This window comes from Barbus barbus (genome assembly GCF_936440315.1).
Source record: "Barbus barbus genome assembly, chromosome: 5".
Lineage (NCBI taxonomy): Eukaryota > Metazoa > Chordata > Actinopteri > Cypriniformes > Cyprinidae > Barbus > Barbus barbus.
In genome coordinates, this window is record NC_136733.1 from 25,106,475 (window position 1) to 25,128,506 (window position 22,032).

General features: G+C 37.1%; 2 protein-coding genes and 1 pseudogene across 7 annotated transcripts; 1 reads left to right on the forward strand and 2 right to left on the reverse strand.

The window, feature by feature from the left end:
- Positions 1–609: 609 nt before the first annotated feature.
- LOC306869473 (Fanconi anemia group G protein homolog) lies at positions 610–5,105 on the reverse strand (annotated as a pseudogene). Its single transcript has 12 exons — positions 4,994–5,105; positions 4,833–4,917; positions 4,612–4,737; positions 4,345–4,523; positions 3,264–3,405; positions 2,675–3,093; positions 2,521–2,589; positions 2,139–2,436; positions 2,007–2,047; positions 1,554–1,719; positions 1,337–1,445; positions 610–784 (listed from the first exon to the last, which is right to left on the reverse strand). The product of its transcript is annotated as a Fanconi anemia group G protein homolog (transcript).
- A 1,166-nt stretch (positions 5,106–6,271) lies between these two features.
- LOC306869344 (elongation factor 2) lies at positions 6,272–13,240 on the forward strand. The gene is made up of 16 exons (XM_079416066.1): positions 6,272–6,512; positions 8,366–8,580; positions 9,139–9,320; positions 9,514–9,725; positions 9,817–10,004; positions 10,109–10,214; positions 10,303–10,416; positions 10,505–10,643; positions 10,730–10,925; positions 11,009–11,267; positions 11,348–11,455; positions 11,538–11,891; positions 11,971–12,153; positions 12,233–12,365; positions 12,585–12,798; positions 13,089–13,240. The coding sequence occupies exons 1-15, from the start codon at positions 6,510–6,512 to the stop codon at positions 12,776–12,778; spliced, it is 2,586 nt and encodes an 861-aa protein (XP_079272192.1). The 5' UTR covers positions 6,272–6,509; the 3' UTR covers positions 12,779–12,798; positions 13,089–13,240.
- Positions 12,792–20,400, reverse strand: LOC306869345 (E3 SUMO-protein ligase PIAS2-like). 5 transcript variants are annotated; one of them, XM_079416068.1, is made up of 15 exons: positions 20,010–20,400; positions 19,268–19,352; positions 18,457–18,925; positions 17,705–17,792; positions 17,557–17,607; positions 17,333–17,423; positions 16,542–16,676; positions 16,326–16,431; positions 16,093–16,166; positions 15,804–15,964; positions 15,566–15,699; positions 15,291–15,468; positions 14,668–14,807; positions 14,537–14,574; positions 12,792–14,441 (listed from the first exon to the last, which is right to left on the reverse strand). In XM_079416068.1, exons 3-15 carry the CDS (start codon positions 18,920–18,922, stop codon positions 14,253–14,255), a joined length of 1,851 nt encoding a protein of 616 aa, XP_079272194.1. In that variant the 5' UTR covers positions 18,923–18,925; positions 19,268–19,352; positions 20,010–20,400; the 3' UTR covers positions 12,792–14,252. The 5 variants fall into 5 exon arrangements, with proteins under 5 accessions (XP_079272194.1, XP_079272195.1, XP_079272196.1 ...); XM_079416070.1 differs by having other exon boundaries at positions 13,006–14,441; positions 20,335–20,400; XM_079416071.1 differs by having other exon boundaries at positions 13,006–14,441; positions 19,268–19,461; positions 20,010–20,387.
- Between the last annotated feature and the right edge of the window lie 1,632 nt (positions 20,401–22,032).

Below are 22,032 nucleotides of genomic sequence, written 5' to 3' on the forward strand. Positions count from 1 at the left end.
TGGTTTTCAAGGTTGATTGTGATTGGTTTATTTTCTGCTGCGTTGTGAACTGTCTCTTCTGGATTGGCTCAGGACGGTCCGATTAAACTGTTACTCAGCTGAGCCGAAGTGTCAAAATGCCACAAACAAGTATATTGCCAAATAGGCCACGTTTCCCAACAAGTTAGGTAATTTCAAAATCACACAAAACGTCAAACATATGTATTCGAGAATATGTTGTGTAATAATTTAAATGAGCCGTAATGCAGAACAATGTAGTGAATCCATATAATGATATTACTGTCATATTAAATGTACCTACATGTGACTCTATAGGTTGAAATAAGAACCAAGTTATATGTTTTTTTTTAAGTTAAATAAAATATTTTTCAGAACTTATATGTTTCAAATCCTTTTCATTATGAACATTATTTATTTGAAAAGATCATAGATAAAAAAAAAAAAAATAGAAATTGGCAAGCATAAGATATACAAAGAATCTGAAACCAGTCTGGATGCATTCTTGAGCTCACAAATCATTTGTTCTGACAAGTGGAATGCTATATGGTTACATCTGAAATGATAGGAAACAGGACAACACAAACTGTCTTTTCTGTATGTAGTTTTGGTTTGGACGCACCAAAAAAAATGAAATGGTGCAATTTAGCAGAATTTAGTAGAGAGCATCCTTTCTGACATCTCTCATGTCTTTTTGGCTTGAATGTATTCCACAATCATCATCTTCAACTCACTGAATTCAAAAGCTGTGTCATCTGGTCATAGCTGCAAATACAGCGGCAGATTTCTGAAACGCAAGTCAAAAGATTACTGAACATTTATCATACCAGTTACAATCTCTTAGATTCCAACGATGTGCGACTTTCAAGTGAAAAGTCCTATTATGATAGGAGTATATTATCACTAGTGCTGTCAAACGAGTAATCGCGATTAATCACATCCAAAATAAAAGTTTTTGTTTACACAATATATGCGTGTACTGTGGATATATATATATATATATATATATATATATATATATATATATATATATATAAATACACACACATGCATGTATATATTTAAGAAAAATATGTCATGTTTATATATTAAATATATTTATATATGATATAATTTATATGAATATAAATATATACACAAATACATGAAAATATTTTCAAAATATATGCTGTATCTGTGTGTCTTTATATATACATAATAAATATACACCGTACACACACACACACATATATATTATGTAAACAAAAACTTTTACTTTGGATCCGATTAATCGCAATTAATCGTTTGACAGCACTAATTATCACACAAGTTAATAATATTGAGTTTTCTGATAGCTTACACTGGTGCATCTGGAGAACTATGGGCTTCTCTCCAGTGTGCTGATGCTTCCTCTCTACGATCAAGCCTCCACAAGACCTCAGACAGCAAAATCTTAATATTCTTACAACCTAGAGAAATTCAACTTCACATGTAAATGAGATGGACAGCACAATGCATCAGACTAATCACAACAAACAAGTCTCACAAATTCACTATAATAACAGCATATTAGATACCTGGTGTCATCTGGAGACTGAGATGAAGATCTCAGGGCTTCCTTCAATTGACCTTTCTGCAGAAAGCAGAGCCCTCTACTAGCTAGAGCTTGTCCCTTTGCTGCTTCCAAAATCACAATTCTTTCAACCATTGCTTCAGTGTTTCCAAGATGTTTTTGTTTCCAGTCTAAAAGTTGGATGAAACCATGTAAGTAATGGTACATGAAGCAAGTGCACACATCAAACATTGCCTCAGTAAGCTAGAGAGGAACATCTCTTGAAAGTAGATCTGTTATTAATAGATACCCCTTGAAGACCCCAGGATAAAAAATATTTGTGTAAAGTTAAATATATCTGTAAATCTGCTTTTCCAAAGATCTTAGTACTAGGCAATACTTCACAAACAAAAATGGATATGATTAGTATGAATCTTGTTAGAGCAACAGTAAGACTGGAAAGGGAGAGATTTCTTACCTTTCTGTTTAATGAACACTTTCACCAGATTATTTATTGCTCTGAAAGGAAAGAACGAGAACATCACAAAAAACTATTTGACATTTCACAAAACATGGTTTCCCAACACATCTAGGTACTAAATGAATGCACCTTATGAAATTTGTAATAGCCTCTTTGGTGTCCTTCAGTTTCCAGTGGGCTTGTGCTTGAAGGAGATGGGCTGCACCAGCCCATAAAACAAAGTCCAGATTTTCAAGAATCAGCTACATTTTGTTTTTCATCAGCATCAAGCAGCAGTCTCTCAGGGATGAAATTCCAAAGTGCTGGTGATGACCTCCTCACAGACCACAAGAGCATCACTATAACGTTTACCTTTTAATAAAGCAAATCCTGCTTCAAGGTAGACCACTGGGATTCTGGGAAAAGAAGCACCTTCCCCTGTTTGTATCTGAAACACAGACATTCTCGATCCATTATATTGCTTCATATGCACTATTTCTGAATGTAATGCCTGAATAATTGCTGTTCTTACAAGATCTTTGCCATCTGATTGCAGTGACACCAACAGATCAAGATAGTACTCAACACCATCTGAAATACTGATTGACACAATATATATATATATATATATATATATATATATATATATATATATATATATATATATATATGTGTATATAGATTTTTTTTAGAATCAAAGTGTGCAGAATCAAAGAGGGGGAAGGGACTCCCCCTCTTTTCCCCCAACTGCTAATGAAGGTCATCTGTTCACCACCAAGCAGCGTATCTGGAGAGACCAGTGAAGCACTAGATTAAATTTTATCAGACTGCAGTTGGACTGCCTGTAAACAAAGTAAGAGAAAAGTATTATTTAACAAAATAACACTATAGAACATGCAGGAAATACATGCAGGAAGAATGTGAAACATCCTTTACTGTTTGAAACATGGGGATTGTAGAACAGAGCTTTTTAATATCTTAGCAAAACTCTGGCCTGTAAGGGTGTGGATCTGTGCCAAGAGACTTCTGGGATTTGGGAGGCCTTTAGCCTCCTGAAAAATGTCAAGGGCCTCAGAATATTTTTCCATCTTCATCTGTTCCACCCCTAAACCAGCAAAAGCATTAAGATTGTGAGTTCTACTATTTATTATGCTTTAAATGGCAAAGAAACGGGATGCATTTCTTGTGACATTATTAGACCTACATAATATAAAAATATTTACATAAACAAAATTTTTATCACATTGTCTATATCTTAGTTCAGACATTTTGTACCTTGACATATTACAGTGCAGATGTGCAAAAGATCCTTGAAGTCCTTTTCTGCCAAGGCAACCATTAGTGAGGAGTCTTCTTCCATGCTCAAAGCAAGGTTTCGGGTTTCTGTCTGTAGATTCACAAGTGCTGAACGCTCTCTCTGTAAGGAGAGAATGACAGCAGTATATACAAAAATACATTCTTAAAAACAACAGTATTTACATTAACAAATCATTCTTAGGGCACATTACTAGGCAATGTCATGTTTACATCTTATGTGTTTCACTATAAAATACTGTTACATTATTGTTTGTTAGTGGTCAATCCATCTCAAGTGGTCCAATTTGCCATTTCAAAATTTACTAATTTTTTGAGAGATAAACCACCAGTTCAATGGTCAACAGCCCATTTGGTTATACAGACATTTACAGAAATCAAAATATCTTATCTCATGATGGTCCTGACTTCTTTGAATTAAAAAAACTGGTCTGGTCTGGTCTCTAAAGCACATTTCAATCTACATGTACATGTAAACCATTTTGTTCATTCTTGTTCCTTAATCTTAATCCAAATTTAATGATCAAGATAGCTCATATGTTCACTTTTATGGTTTTCATTTTATAATGGGACGTTACTGAGTCTCAGTACTAAATTTTTTTGGTGGGGTACCACGGTAAGTATAGCGTGCATGCAAAACATTTCAGGGTTGAGATTTAAAAATGGCCAAAAAATGCATTTTAAAAAATCCCCCTCACTTTCAGGTTGACTGGTGGGGACCTAATAGGAGCCTGCAGTTTTCACAGATACAAGTCCTCTATGGCAGAGTTTGAGATTCTGAAAACTGGGGAAAAGCCTACATTATTCATGTGCTTTCAGAAATAGACAGATGTACCATAAACATAACAAGTAATAAAAACTGAGTATTTTACAGTAATTATGTTTATATTTGACATACAACAGCGTATGCTTATAAATGAGGTATAAAACAATGGTTCTCAACCAGAGGGCTGTGGACCACTAGGGGGCTTCAGTAAACGCCCAAGGTGGACCTAATGATTCTTATAAAATTATTTTTATAAGAACTGTAAAACATGAATACCTTCAGAAGAGTGAGAACACTCTCTAGCTGGCACTGCATGAGCCACGGCATCCACTGGATCAGCAGAAGCTTGTGGACATATGGCACATAGACTGAGGAGCCAAAAGTCTGTAGAACAGCATCCCACAGTTACTGAACGGTCTCAGAACCGGATACCTGAGATCCAGCAGCCTCTAAAGCTACAGAAAAATAGAAAGGCAGGGGAAACATAAAACACATATAAAATGCTGTATATATTAATAATTAAAAATGACACATGCTATTTACCTCTTAATAAACTATGTTTGAGACTTTCCTCTATTTCACTTGCGTTGGAGAAACTCAATGAAAATAAAAAAACATTATATGCAACTGTCATTTCAAGCGCGAGTCGTTCAGTAGCTGCTGGTATTCCTGTAAACACAATATGGTTATGAGCTTCTAATATAAATTGCATAAAAACTTATATCACCTTACTTTTAGCCATAAAAAGTAACACATGAAAATACCTTGTATTTTCTGCAGCAGTTTGCGGCTTTCTGAACAGCATCGCTTCAGAATATTCTGATTTGGTTCGAGGCCTCGTTCATTTTGCTGAAACGGTAACAGCACATGAGTATTTCTGCGTCAAGACTAATATTACTGTAAAATATTAATTTTGCAACAGTACCTTCCAAGTGGAAATTATGCTGTTATTCTCCTCACTCCATCTATCAATTAAACAGGGAACGACAGACATGACAAAGTCTGGAAACAGAGGCAGTCAAATGGTACCTAATCTTTCATATCTACTGTATTTCTGAATCAGTACCAAAGCCGCGCTCTGGCTGCTGGCAGGAGCTTCCTCGTCTGATTCGAACTTTCCCTCCACCCAGTGCTCGAATTGAATCAAGTCTTATGGGGGGTCCCCACCATCAGACTTTTTTTTTTTTTTTGGTGGGGGTGGGGCTTAGTCTCGCAATATACAATTTATACAAAATAAACAATATATTTGATCATAATATGCATAACTATATACTATTTAATGTTGCATAACAAATAGAGATAAGCTACTATTCTTCTTTTAAATGGCTTACTCCAAGTAAAAATGTCTGAGGGACCCCCCTAAGTCTATTTTTTACTTCTTATGGGGGGTCCCTAATGCCTTATGGGGGGTCCCGGATCCCCCCAGCCCCCCTTCAATTCGAGCAGTGCCTCCACCGAGTCTAAACAAATGATTAGCGATACAGCGCCATCTGCTGTTTGGGATGCATTGGTCTAAAACATGAAAAATGTCCATGGACACATCAAAATGATAGAAAATTAAACAAAGCAGGGTGTAAAAGTTAATTTATTTAAAAAAAATATTTTTTATTTAATTAAACATCTCTATATGTTCAGTTTTAACCTGTTGTGTGCAATCTTCTGCATTTTCTCAACAAAAAAAAAAGTTTTTCTATGCTTATCACCCAATATGGGTCAACATCAGCATGTAAGAACGATTTTTATAAATAGTAATAAATCTATCATTCACTTAAAATGAAGGCTACAGAATGCTTTTTAAAATATTTTCTCCATATAATACATCAGACAGAAAACTTTGCAGCGCTGAAAAAATAACCATATTTTGCACATCACACATGTATTAAATGCAGAAGTCAGATTTTTTTCCCAGTGTTGCTAGCTGCTAACATGACCTACTTAAAATCTGGAAAACTATGTTAAAATATCAAACCATTTCTGTGTACGTGTAGCTATGGGTGTGACAAAAAATAAATAAAAAATGAGCACAATTATTCCATCCATCCATCCATATAATATAAATATAAAATATAAAAATATAAATAATATAAAAATAAAAAATCTCACCAGAGCCCTAGAACATTCTAGTGATCATCTTTACTTTCAAATGCCATAATTTTTTTATTATTATTAAGAACAAGGCGAAGAACGAGACATGCCATGTTTTGTTATGTAAATGCTCCGTTATCTCAGCGGTCACTCGGGCTAGTGCCGAGTGCAGGTTATTAGGTTGAATCTAAACGCCTTCACTGGTCTGTCCAGTAATAGTGTCATCTAGATCCACATGACTCCGCAGAGCTTTCTGTCGCAGCATAAACTCTAGGTCCCAGTCTCTCTCTTTCTTCAGGTCCTCAGCGGAGAGGAGCAGCGCGAGGCCGTCCTAGACTTGGGAGCCAGTCGCCAAAATGGTACGATATTTCACCGTGTCAGTTCACCAGGCTATATTAAAACATATATTTGTACATTTAGTACGCATTTCTCCAGTCAATTATATAATCTTATTTTAGTCTGATGTCAATGACGTAATGACAACCTGCTTAAGAACTTATACGCGGAATATTTAGCTAATTGATGTCTGTCTTTATTATAAAATGTTCAGGAAAGACAATGACGCATTCAAGTATCCGTCTTTTTATTCGATGCGAGATCGATTTCAGCAAGTTCGTCTTGTAACAGTTATACTACGCATAAATGTAAAGCATATGCCCAAGCGGTTCGATCTTTGTTTTTAAGTTAAAGAAAGCTGCGTTATTTTAGGGATATGGCTCAGCAAAGTGTTATAATGTCACCCCGTTATAAATAGCGTGTTTACGCCCACTGTTCTTCTCTGTGCGCGCATTAAAGTTTCATAAGCGGAGAGCGAGCGAGCCATGATTATGGAGGGGTGCTGGACGCAAATAGGGTTATTATAACGACGGGGCCGCTGTGTTGTTGTTTTTGAGGGGTGACACAACCCAATTCTGTTATCAGCCTACACGAGCTGTCATTGGCTGAGTGTATGGCTGAGCAGCGCCTGGCTGAGGAGACTGCAGCACACAGCGGCTCCCCAGAAACTGCGCACTCATGGTACGGGCTGTACTTCAGTGCACTCTCTGAATTATTATCATAGATTTAGAAAGCGTTCATGAAAGCAATATTTACCGTTTGTAAGCGTGGTGCACAGTAAAATGTTTTAACGCTTAAGAAGTTGCTTGACCATATATAGCTAAAAACAGGAATTTTAAAATATATTAGCCTGTATTTAAAAAAAACAAAACATGGAAAAATGTAAAAAGAATGAACTGCCTTTTAATTTTCGGGTAAAGAGACATTCCCTGAATTCCATATTGAACTATCACGATTTTATTTGGTAATTTGTACCGTAATATTATTATTTTAATAGCCTATTTTAGTTATTATTTTAATATTTTGGATAATTTAGTTTATTGTTTCATGTTGCAGTATGTTATAGTATCATGTGTAAATAGGGCCTGTGCCTATATGCTCTTTATATTTTTTGGCCATGGTTAGGTTATTATGTGGGCTTACATTGCAAAACCTGTGTTTTTATTAGAATATTTTACAGTAAAAATTATTTAAATATCTCAAATAAATTGGTATATTAACATTACATAATTTAATAACATATACAGTTCCAGTGTACAGTTACCAAAATGGCAATTCTTGTGATATCTTCTTTTTCTTTTACTATATAGTTAAGCTGACAGTTGTATTTTTTTACTGTGAATTTAAAGAAACACACAAACACACACACACATGTTGGTTTTTTCCATAGGCGTAATGGTTTTTATACTGAACAAACTGTGTGTGCTATTGCCCTACATCAACCCTACACCTAGACTTAGCCCTCACAGGAAACTTTGTGCATTTTTAGATTTTCAAAAAATACACCATTTATTATGTTTTTTAAGCCTTTTGAATTACGGGGACATAGACAGTGTCCTCATAAACCACCTTCATATTGTAATACCTCTGTCATACCCATGTCATTATACAAATTTGTGTCCTCATAAACCACATAAACATGCACACACACACACACACACACACACACACACACACAAAACAATATTTAGCTTCTATTGAGGAATCAAAGGCATGAGCATAGACTGTCACAATTGCCTTTCGTAGGTTCCCATCCTTTAAACCACAAGCCCAAGGCATTCATTTGTTTTGACATCACATATTGTCCCCCACACACAAACACTCGATCATATTTACTCCACAATCAACACTTGATAAACTTGATTTTGTCCCTCAGGTGAACTTCACGGTAGAACAGATTCGGGAGATCATGGACAAAAAGTCCAACATCAGGAACATGTCTGTGATCGCCCATGTGGACCATGGCAAATCTACTCTCACTGATTCCTTGGTGTGCAAAGCCGGTATTATTGCTTCTGCACGTGCAGGAGAGACCAGATTTACTGACACCAGAAAAGACGAACAGGAGAGATGTATCACCATTAAGTCAACGTAGGTATTCATGTTTCAAAAGTGTGAATTTAGCCACTCCTCTAGCGTTCAGCATCTCGTGATCCTTGAGAAATCATTTTAATATGCTGATCTGGTGCTGAAGGAACATTTATTATTATTATCAATGTTGTGATGCTTAATTGTTTTGTGGATTTTTTCCCCCAGGATTCTTTGATGAATAGAGAGTTTAAAGGAATAGAGCTTATTAGAATGAATTTAGTTAATTTTTTTTCTATGTAATATGTCCTCACAAAGTATTAATTTCTTTAAAAGAAAGAAAGAAAAGAAACATACATCTTTTTTGTAGAAAGGTGTATGGGATAAGTTGTCACAATGGAACCTGCCATTAAACAGCATATTATAGGTCATGAATTAAACATACAAAACCATTAGTAGAGTCAACACACATTTGTGAACGGTTGATTTAAAATGTTACAGTTATTGAGATATGGACCTTCTAACAACTAGCTCCAGTGTTCATTTACATTTACCCAGGAAATACCAAAATGACATTTCTGACAAACATTGAAACCCTCTACATATATGTATCCCTCACAGGGCCATCTCTCTATATTATGAGCTCAGTGAGAATGACTCAGCTTTCATTAAGCAGTCTAGGGATGGTTCTGGCTTCCTGATCAACCTGATCGACTCACCGGGACATGTTGACTTCTCCTCTGAGGTGACAGCAGCTCTGAGAGTTACAGATGGTGCCCTTGTAGTGGTAGACTGTGTATCAGGTAAGGCCAATTCATTTTAGATATCAAGTTCACACGTCTGTTTCTCTAATTAAGGCAGTCCTCTGAAATGCAATGAAAACATTGAACAACATTAAAGCATCCACCACACAAATGGTTTCATCACTTTATGGCAAGATTTCAATGTCTGATCAAAAAGTGAGTTTATATAGGAAATATTTGAATTGTTCCACAGGTGTATGTGTGCAGACTGAGACTGTCTTGAGACAAGCCATTGCGGAGCGCATCAAGCCTGTCTTGATGATGAACAAGATGGATCGTGCCCTCCTTGAGTTGCAGCTGGAACCTGATGAGCTTTTCCAAACCTTCCAGAGGATTGTGGAGAATGTTAATGTCATCATTTCAACCTACGGAGAAGGAGAGCATGGACCAATGGGAAACATTATGGTAAGTAGCAGTTGAGACTGATAAGACAACTTTATGAGTAAAACGTTTGCTTTTATCTATATGTTGCTTACTGATTTGGGGGTTACCTTAGGTGGATCCTGTGGTTGGGACTGTAGGATTTGGATCAGGCCTCCATGGCTGGGCTTTTACTCTGAAGCAGTTTGCTGAGATGTACGTGGCCAAGTTTGCTGCCAAGGGAGATAAGAAAAAAGCAGACCTTCCTCCAGCAGAACGGGCTAAGAAAGTGGAGGAGATGATGAAAAAGCTTTGGGGAGATAAGTAAGTGTCTTGTTATAAAGGAGACACTGGAGCACCGGAGTGATTTCCAGTATAAAATGTTTGTATATCTAAAATATTCTTTAACTCAAAGCAATCTTTTTCAGGTACTTTGATCCCTCCTGTGGAAAATTCAGCAAATCAGCAACCAATGCAGATGGAAAGAAGCTTCCTCGTACCTTCTGCCAGCTTGTCTTGGATCCAATCTTTAAGGTTTGAATTTAAATCGGTTTTAAACACACTCATCTCTCACTACTACGACTCATTTACAGTCCCTCTCTCATTTAAACTCTTTCCATAGGTTTTTGATGCCATTATGAATTTCAAAAAAGAAGAGACCCAGAAACTGATTGAGAAGCTTGAAGTAAAGCTTGATGCAGAAGACAAAGAAAAAGAAGGAAAACCTCTTCTTAAGGTATAACTAAAGAACTAAACTGTTGAGAATCTTCACACTAATTCTTATTGTTGTTGTTGTTGACACATGGCTGTTTCAATGCTTCCAGGCTGTGATGCGCCGCTGGTTGCCTGCAGGTGACGCTTTGCTCCAGATGATCACCATCCATCTTCCTTCTCCAGTCACTGCCCAAAGGTACCGCTGTGAACTGCTTTACGAGGGTCCTGGAGATGATGAGGCCGCCATGGGTGAGTCACAACATTGCGAGGTGTTTTGACACTTCGGGGAGATCCCTTTTTGCCAGCTTTTTCACATTCCACCCTTGACTTTCCAGGTGTAAAGAACTGTGATCCTAAAGCTCCACTCATGATGTACATCTCCAAGATGGTGCCAACCACCGACAAGGGTAGATTCTATGCATTTGGTCGTGTCTTCTCTGGTGTTGTTTCTACAGGGCAGAAGGTGCGCATCATGGGCCCAAACTTCACACCAGGAAAAAAGGAGGACTTGTACATAAAGCCAATCCAAAGGTTTGCTGCTGTCAATCACACATACATCCTCAACTGATTTGATGATCATTTCCCTTATTAACATCATGCTATGTCCTCCTCAGAACTATCTTGATGATGGGTCGCTACGTAGAACCCATTGAAGATGTGCCCTGTGGGAACATTGTTGGACTGGTTGGGGTCGATCAGTTCCTGGTAAAGACTGGCACCATTACCACTTTTGAAAATGCTCACAACATGCGTGTTATGAAGTTCAGCGTTAGTCCTGTGGTGAGAGTTGCTGTGGAGGCCAAGAACCCAGCTGATCTGCCAAAGCTGGTGGAAGGCCTTAAACGTCTGGCCAAGTCGGATCCCATGGTTCAGGTGAATGTCTTAGCAAGGTAATAAGATGGTATAAACAAAATTCAGTCTTTACAAAAACAAACACTAGTTTCTTCTCCTAGTGTATCATTGAAGAGTCTGGTGAGCACATCGTGGCAGGTGCTGGAGAGCTTCATCTGGAGATTTGCCTAAAAGACCTTGAGGAAGATCATGCCTGCATCCCTTTGAAGGTAGTGCTTGGGTGATAATACTGACGAGGTTACAGGTATTTTTAAAGTTTTTCCACTAACAGCTTGAGGCCATTTTTTGCAGAAATCAGACCCAGTTGTGTCATATCGTGAAACTGTCAGTGATGAATCAGACCAGGTTTGCTTGTCCAAGTCTCCCAACAAGCACAATCGTCTGTACATGAAATCTCGGCCCTTCCCAGATGGCCTGGCCGAGGACATCGATAAGGGTGATGTGAGCGCTCGGCAGGAGCTCAAACTGAGAGCTCGCTACCTGGCTGAGAAATATGAGTGGGAGGTCGCTGAGGCCCGTAAGATTTGGTGCTTTGGACCAGATGGCACAGGGCCCAACATCCTTGTGGATATCACAAAGGGAGTTCAGTATCTGAATGAGATAAAGGACAGCGTAGTGGCTGGTTTTCAGTGGGCAACCAAAGAAGTGAGTAAAGACAGGTTAAGGATTTATGCTTTGTCTTTTCTACACAGTAATGGGATACCATTTTGTGTTACTTTACCAGGGTGCACTCTGTGAAGAGAACATGCGGGCAGTCCGATTTGACATTCATGATGTCACTCTTCACGCTGATGCCATTCATAGAGGTGGCGGTCAGATCATTCCCACAGCCCGCAGAGTTCTGTACGCTTCTGTGCTCACTGCACAGCCAAGACTCATGGAGCCCATTTACCTGGTCGAGATTCAGGTACACATGGCGGATTGCTGGAACAGAAAAATGAGAGTGTAATCTTGATTATGTTAATATATTTCCTTCTCTCCTTCAGTGCCCGGAGCAGGTGGTTGGTGGCATTTATGGTGTGCTTAACAGAAAAAGAGGCCATGTGTTTGAGGAGTCCCAAGTGGCTGGGACACCTATATTTGTTGTGAAGGCATACCTACCTGTAAATGAATCATTTGGTGAGTTAATATTTCAGATTTGATGGCAGCTTAAATGACAGCAATAGGACATTTATATAATTTTTATATTGAAAAATAAATACATTTATTAAGAGTTAAACAAATTGTGACCTCAAATGTTATACATTTCTATATTAATATATTGTGGATGTTCATTTAGAAATACAACTCCTTGCTGTCTTTGTTGCCTATAATTTGCTTGCGCTTATTTCTGGACAGGTTTTACAGCAGACCTGAGGTCTAACACAGGCGGACAGGCCTTCCCTCAGTGTATTTTTGATCACTGGCAGATTTTGCCAGGTGATCCATATGACGTAAACAGCAAACCTAGCCAAATTGTGGCTGAGACCCGTAAACGCAAAGGTCTGAAGGAGGGCATCCCAGCACTGGACAACTTCCTGGACAAATTATAAGTTTCTCTGGATTGTACATGGTGATTGAAGCTATTAATCTTACAATGTTAACGTGATGACTCTGAAGTGTATGGCATAACGTTAACACAAAAAAAATCATCAGAGCCTAATTTAAATATTCAAAGCTGCACAATCTGGCAGGAAATAAAATCTGAGCATGTTAATCCAGTGTGGATGTGTCCATACATAAACTAAAGCCAATACAACACAGCAATCTGGACATGATTCAAGTTTAAAAATATATTTTTCCAGATATATAAGAAATATTGCTCTAATCACTGTGTAATGTGTATTGGTTTACATGTCTTAGGATGTATATGTATCATCATGAACTGTGCCCTCCTTTTGGCAAAGAATTCAAGATTCTCAACAACATCACCTGTGCCATTATCAGTGGAGAGCTGTCAATTCAAAACCTCAACCCTGACTGGGAGGGACAATAAAAGCACTGTATCAACATTTACAGCACATCTTTGTTTGTTTTTTTTGCATCGAATTCAAAATAGTACACATGTAACAAGGGGGGAACTTCTAAAGAAATACACAACCTCTTACATGCCTTCAAACTTAGTCAAAATGACAGCATGTTGTATGGCTAATAATCCAGTAAAATAAATTAGATTAATTCAAACCTCAAGTAAATATCTATTAGCAATAAAAGCAGATTTCTAAAAGAAAAAAAGATCCCCATCCTATATCAAAATTTGCATAATCCTAAAAAAAAACCCAAAACAATGAATGGCTTGATTTTCATTACACCTGCAGGTCGTTAACATCCAAGAACCATGTGAAATTATACAAAATACTCCTTGTTTTAACAACGGTCATATTAAAATTCTTGAGGTGAATGTTAAGGTGTGTTGACATAAAAACACCTTTCATATAAAATTAAAGATTGAAAATAAGTTTACGGTGTCAGCAAAAGGGAATCTGATGGCTCTTGAGCAAATAACCGACCAAAAAAAAAAAGAAAATTAGCTTATGATGCCTTGATATCAGACAAGTAAACATTTTACAATATACAACAGTTTTTTTATTGCTGCAACTGAAGTCTTATAACAAAAAATAATTGCACTGCTGATATCGAAGAGACAACATGAACTGAGCTGCCGCTGAAAACCTGCTGCCGTTTCAACTGCAGAACCGCCGATGCAAAACACACAATGTACAAAATATTAGATTCGTCTGAGCCTTCTAGTCCACTCATTTATGCCATTTGTTTCGTTCTGCTCCTCCACTTAAATAGCTAACGGATGAGAGTCACTGTGTATCTGGCAGTTTCCCCGATTCAAAGGGAGAACAGCTTGATTCGGGTTTACTTTCTCTTAAAACAGCACTGTTGCTGCCCCAGCCACAACATTTAGAGATCTTCATAGTAGTCCTTCTGGGTCCTTGTCGAAACATGATTCTTGAAAATGTTTTTCGACTTGAATGTAGCTGTTTTGGTGACTGGCCAATAAAGGTGTGCCAAGATTCAGTCTAGTGAAATAATGTCTGAGAGGCCTGAAGATCCTCCCGTAATGACACCCATCTCGTAACTCGAGCTGCTGCTATGAGTTGCCGTCTCGTACGAAGCTGATGAGGAAACCAGGCCGCTGCTGGTGGTGGCACTCTGAAGGCTGCTGGAGAGGTTGTCTAAAAATATAGGGCCTCTGTAATGTTGCTGAAAAAACAAAGAAAACCACTGGTAAACAGCTTTGCAGGCTATTAAAATATGTAACATGCATGCAATCTCAATATTTCTTTGAAAGAATATACCTGTGGATCCCCTTGAATCAGAGAAAATAAATCAAGACCTTTGGGAAAGACACAAACATTTGTCTTTATGATAAATCTTGATCATGAAGGAAAACATACTTGATTGGATTGCAGACTAGACAAGTACATACTTTGCATATCTGTGGGAATAGTGGATAAGGTAGAATGGTGGAATGGAACGGAGTAGTTAGCTATCGAGGAAGTCAGGTATGAGGTGTCTAGCGCCTGGACATTTGGCACCCGAACCGTTGATGGCTGATAAGTCAGGACCCTACAAGAGGAAATAGGAAAATATGAAAACCAATAAACAAACCAATATTGAGAAATGGAGGTTCCACTGCAGTCAACGTTTTGAAGATTTTTTTTTAAATCATTCTGGATCATTTCATCCAATGTATCTATAATAGCACTACTAACGCTTACAGGGTGCCAACATCTTTTCACATTTAAATTTCCATGCCTTTTCCCAATTGTTAATGATTTAAAAATACATAAATGATAGATAATTACTTCAAGCAAATAAAACATTTTGCAAAAGAGTTTTATTAATTTTCTTAAAAGCTTTTATGAATTTGACTGACTTTTTCAAGTCTGGATATTACATTTTTAATATTTCAGGGTTTCCCATAGCCATGGATAATTTGATTATTGTACAGTTTAGGGTTAATTCAAAGTACTGTTACGAAAGGGCAAGGCTTAAAGAAGAGGTACACAGAAAAGTCTGGTCTGATTTCTATAGAATTAATAAACAAACCCTGCATTGTGCATCTCCTCAGCCTTTGACATGTAGACACAGCGCTTTTTTAGAGGAGGATCGCTGTCCTCTTCATCATCAGATGAGCTCTCTAGTGTTAGGTCGATTATGTCTCCTTTTTTCGTGCTGCTGGTTTCTGGGGGTGGCACCACTGCACTTTGCCGCACTGGGACAGCGCCTAAGAGGTCATGAATCACTTTAAAACTGCATCAAATCCTATACACAATCAGTTAGAACCTAGTACTCACACACTATAAAAGGGCAATAAACCTTACAATCAATTTTTTGGATACATGGAGATGACACTTTCAACGTCTCCTTCTTTGGTCTCATCGGACACCATGTCCCATCCTCTTGAAACTTGATTTCATCAACATCTGTGCAGTCATTGAGTATTTCCATGAAGAGCCTGACAAGTAGAGAGTGTCTAGGTTACTCAATGCAAATGACTCTCTCAATAAATGCAAAACAATTTACTGTGGTTAATGTGGTTAGTGTAGAAAGTAATCTCACCCATCGATAATCAGACTCTCATAAGTGGCTTTTTTGTCACAGACGGGACAGATCCAGGTGGGCTTCTTCTCATTCATTTGCAGGTATAGAGCAGCATCAAAGCACTGCAGGTGAGAACAGGTGACAGCTCGGCAGGGTACCGTAAGACGCATCTTGCCAAGCTATATGAAGAGAGGATTTTTTTTCTGGGTCAGACAAAACTATTTTTTTTACCATATTACATCAGCACACTAAACAAAAACTAAAAACTGTTATTTAAACTGACATTCATGAGTCAGCTGTAACTTACTGGGCACATGAGTGAGACTCGTAAACTAGTTGTAGCTATTTCACTGTCAGGGTCTGCCGTGAGTTTTTCTTTAACTGTTACAATATTGAAGAGAGGAGGATTTAGTAAATGACAATAAAAAAAAAAGACCAGAGAACCGTCAAGATTGATTAATCATATTCATGTTTACTATCAAGATTTCATGGGTATCTTTTTTTCCTCCTTTATCATAAAAGAGGGAAGTGTTGCCTTACTTAAAGCTCTGGAATGGTCAGGGTTTCTGATCCCCTTTATTCTTAATCTCTGTAGCAACAGTGGAGAGGTCAGCTGCCGCACCAAATAAACTGACATGGAGTGTGTCTGAAGAAAACAAGAAGGAAGTACATACAAATGCTTAGTATATAGAAAAGGCTGAAGCAGTGTTGAAATCTGAACAGATGAAGTAACAGGTATAACGGGACTTCACATACCTTTCCTATTTCAGGTGCCCACGTGACTACTATCTGATTGGGTACAGCGGATGACAACCTGACCAGTGACGTGATGTTCAGCGGTCTGCCGGGTCTTTTTTGCTCCACACCATTCTTAAGAGGCGGTGCATAGCCCTGTGTGATAAACCATATCAGATTAGCAACTATATGAAGGTTGGGGGACAGTTTTTTTTTTTTTTAAAGAAACAAATATATTTATTTAGCATTAAATTTATCAAAAGTGACAATAATGACTTTTACGTTGTTCCAAAAGATTTTATTTCCAATAAATGTAATCATTCTCTAGGTCATAATATCTCAAAAAAGGTTTTAATATACAGCATTTTTCTTCCCTTTAAAAACATGAGCAACAGCCATTAAATCTTTGTTTGTACAAATTATTACAAATATTACTGCCATCAGTAATTTCTATGTTTTGGGGGAAGGACTGAGAAAATTTTAATCAATGATTTACACAATCACCTTATTAAAGGATTTAGTCTGCATAAATGTGTAAATATTGACTATGTAAACATCCAGTGTTGTTTCGAGATCATGTTAAGTTAGAAACAGTTCAACATTTAAAGTAAGATCTCTATGCTCGGTTGAACAAAAAACATCCTGCATGAACTTCCCGCAAGAAACTCTGATCAGAGTATGGCCCTAAATAAGCCTAATTACATAGGACTGTGTTGTTCTAACAAGTTATATATATTTATAAGAACTATTTGGGTTGGGAAAAAACATGAAATGTGGGCTTAATGAAGGTTAATTACAACAGGACTACATACAGGGAGGGGAAAGAGCTTCCCATTGACTTTGATGCAGAGGCTGTTTGGATAATTGTCCTCTTGTGAACAGCTGGTCTCTGCTAGACAAAATCTAGAATCAAAACATAAAACATAACCTTAAGAGTCTAAAATTGGGAATATGGTGACAACATCTCTGTACACGCAGCTGAGCCGGATACACAAATGACAGTATTGTAAAAGCAACACATTGAGATGGCTCTTACCGCAGTTGAATTTGAACCATGTAGTCCCTTCTTCCACCTGGAAGAAAGTCCCTATGCAGAAGTGTAACAAAAACAAAGAACCAAATCAGACAAGGAGAATGAGACTAGTTACATTATCTAAGTCACATTTAAGTCATTTAGTTCTTACCGTGAAATGTAAACTTCTCTCACTTGTTGTGGAGTTAAAGCAAATATGAAGTACTTTTCATGATGAAACCTCTGACCAGCATGGGTCCCTTTAAAACAAATCAGCCAAAAGGGGTGTATAGTTTTAAACTGAAGACACAGGCAAACAGGAAATCATGTCCAACATGTTCAGCGATTGTTTCACATACACTATCGTTCAAAAGTTTGGGATTGATTTTTCATTTTTTTCTCAAGCTCACCAAGGCTGCACTGATCAAAAATACAATAAAAATAGCAATATTGTGAATTGTTACAACTTCAAAATCACTTTTTTTGTTCCGTTTTTGAACAGTTTTCTATTTTAATATATTTTAAAATATGGACGAGCCAAATTTTCAGCAGCCATTTCTCTAGTCTTCAATGTTACGTGATCCTTTGGAAATTATTCTGATTTGGTGCTCAAGAAAGATTTCTTATTATTCTCAATGTTGAAAAGAGCTGTGCTGCTTAATATGTTTGTGTAAAAAAAAGGTGAAGCTTTTTTTTCAGGAATCTTTTTGAAGAATATAAAGTTAAGAACAGCATTTATTTGAAATCGTAAACTTTCATAACATTTTACTTCATAACATTTTCACAACATTTTACCTTTGATCACATAATGCAGCCTTGCTGAATAAAAATATGAATAAAAAATAAAATAAAACTTTAAAACTCAGATAATTTTTTTCTATTTTACCAAGCATGGAACAATCCAAATACATCTTATGAAATTACCTAAGCTTGATGGTTTGATCAAGACATCCAGCACATCGTAAAATGGTAGAGACTTCATCTGCACGTCCGGGTGGACGGGGGCCATAAGTGGCGAGGCCTGCTGCATATTCATCATGGGCTTTGATTCATGAAACACAGGTGAATCGCAGCTCACCAGGTGCTGCTGCAAGAGGTCTGAATGGCCGGTTTGCAGAGGAAGATCTGAGCTCACAACCGTGGCACCGCTGTCTATTTGAAAGTAGGATTTAATGCTTGACTTCAGAGCCACCAAATCCTGAAGACCATCAAATGTCCGTGTGTATCTCCGACGATACAGTTCCTTTATTTTGATCTGCACAGCAGGACTACAACCACTCCTGAGTAAATGCAAAGCCCTCAGCAAAAGTTCATGCTTTCGACCGCTCTTATTCCTTCCAGCAAAACCTAACAGTACCTGGAGCTCTGAGACACGGAAACTTGATACCATATTCTGAAATGCAAAAAAACAAATGCAGACAAGCAATAAACACTTTTAGATACCAAACATGAAAAGCAAATGAACATTTTTGCAACACAGGTTAGAAAGAGAAACCACCCTCTATGCCATGCTGACAAGTTTTACATTTATTTTAAGAATTCCCAAAAACGATGTGCATTAATAATCAACATGGCATAAGCAGGTGGAATATGGTTACAATAGATTTTTAAATAACCAAAAGGTGTCATTTGAAAGCAGCTTAATTAATCAATAATTATGCGTGAAGTGAGGTGACAACCCACCCAAATACACCCATTCCAGAAACCCCAGAAAAATAAGAAAATCTCAACTGACCCTTCATTACATGGTCCATGCTTGAATGTTCTTACGTGTTAATCCTTTTTTCTTTAAAAATCCTTAACAACTGAGCGAAATGCATCTAAAATGTTGAGAATAATTTTAAGACCAATTAGAGATGAACATCAAAAGAATGACAAAGGACAAAACACAGATGTTCACTTTGATCCAGAGAGAAATGAACTGAACTGCTGGAAGAAAAAAGCTTCGTTTACATGATGTTTCTGAACAGTTTACAAGACAACATGAATCAGTCATACAACGGCAAGAATAATAACACACGAAAGCAGGTGTCTAACTTTCCTGTGTCCAACACACAGGCTATTTGTTATTGATTGTATTGCTGCTGGCGGTGAACTGCAATGCATTCAATTCAACGTTAGAAAGATGATCTATGCACTAAGTTAGTCGAAGCTGTTATCTGGAGACAAGTGTGAGGGAGAAAACGCTCACAGTGACAAGGAACAAGTTCGTCGTGTTTGATGGCGACTCACTTGCTAGCTTGTAAACAACATTCTTAAGGTGTCCCCCTTTAATGTTTACTTGCCATTTTAGTATTAAATGTTGACTTATATTTACACTCACATACACATTTCGGACACAATGGTCTATATATCGTTTACCCTTGCAAACACAAGTCATAAATCAAACTACATCTGTGGGTACATGTAGACATTGTCAATTGCTGTCGGACGCTAGCTAACAAAAGAAGAAATTGAAACGTAAAAAAACTTTTTACCTGCAGCGAACAGTCGTCAGTTCAGTTAGGCATTATAATAAAGCGTTTTCATGCAGTAAACGATGGTAATAAAAGCAGTGACATTTTGAGGCTGATCTTCAATGTTTGTGTAGCAGATCGTGAGCTGAAAGAGTAGTTAGCTGGTGGCTAACAGGCTAAACACAATCCGTCTAACGGAGTGATGGGACGTTTCAGTATTAACTATAAAAAATAACCCATGGGTAGCAAACCGACAGGTAAAATGGAGTAACAAACGGTAACTGCAAAATGTTTTTTAAAAAATGAAAGACGCAAAGTAGCCAGCTATCATTGCACTTTCGCCTACCCGTAACTCCTCAATATCCGCCATTTTCTGGCTGCTCTCATCCTTGCCAGTCCGGCATGTTGGGTCACGTGACACAGCCTGGGTTAAAGGGGTCATATTATACTTTTTTTGTTGTTGTTTTAAAATGTGTGGCCACGAGGTCCACTTATAATGTCAGTAAGATTTTTTCTTCATCAAAATAGCCATATTTAGTTTTCTACCACCATTCCCCACGCTTCCATTGACCCATGGAATTAAATGTTTCTGTGGTCTACTGCCCCTTTAAGAAGTTCTAATGTAAAGTTCATATATTAGAATTCCAGTGAATTCAGTGTCATGTTCACTTCTCAACAAAGTATTTTTGCACCAAGGTAAACAAAATTAAGTGCAAGAGCTGTTTATGCCAGTGGTCCTTAACCAGGGAGTTGGGGCCCACTTGAGGCCTCAGAAAATTTCTAAGAGGGCCTTGAGATGACTTAAAATAATTTAAAATAATAATAATAAATTTAAAAAATCCAGATATGTATTTTAATTCACCCTTGCAACAACAGTTTTTTTTCTTTCTTTATCTTTGAAGAAACAAGTTTCCTAAAAAAATGGATCTATGAAGTAGCCTAATAATACAAGTGGCATTTCTTGGAAAAGTCATGAAAATGAACAAAATCTCTATTTTTATGATATAAATATTCTATACATTTTTTTCCTGGTTATGTCAAGATCTAAAATATTTTATCTTGCAGAAAATTTGAGTAAAAATAGTTTTAATCATTATTGAGTAAATCACAAACTGGAATAGACACGAGGGCCTTCGGATATTGTTGTGGAGAGTTGGGGTGGGGGACTTGGAACAAAAAAAATGCTATTTATGTGTAATATCATTCACAAAGAATGACGAGGAAAGAAATGTTTACAGACAGGTCTGTCTCAAAGGCCAGATTAGAAGTGTTTTCTAACCATCTTCATTGCTATTCTTCATCACAGTCTTGATACAAAGAAGAGTATCTGAAAAGAAATGAGAACCCAAATGTCCTGCACATTTTTCTAGATAAAGTACATTTTTTCTAGATAAGGTTTATTTACTTGCAGATGCCAGTGTTATAAATACTGGATGTCTTTATAGATTAGGATTAAAAAGATGATTGAAACACAAAGAAAGCAAGTGATTATTATAATTATTGTAAGATTTCGATCTGATATTATTCTGATTCTAATACTATTTTCCAACTAATTTCAGATCCTGAAATTTTCTGAATGACAGTTGCAGCCTTTTGTCCAGCAGGTGGCGCTCAGGGCAAATATATGGTCACCAGGTTCTGATTATCATAGAGGTTTTCTTGTTCTTTGTTCCTCATCAGCAGGGACGTGCTCTCAGGGACAGGGGCAATATGAGGGGGAAAAATATAGGTCAAAAGTTTGGATACATTACTATTTTATATTTTTGCAAGAAGTCACTTATAGTCATCAAGCCTGCATTTATTTGATCAAATCAAATTTGAATATACTTTATTTTGCATTTTATACAATGTTGAATTATTAACAATGTTGAAAACCTGTGATACTTTTTTTCAGGATTCTTCTATATAAAAAGTTAAATAAGAACAGCATTTATTTCAAATATAACTTTTGTAACAATATACACTACCGTTCAAAAGCTTGAGGTCAGTATCTTTTGATTTTTTTTTTTTTTAAAGAAATTCGTTTTTATTCAGCAAGGATTTG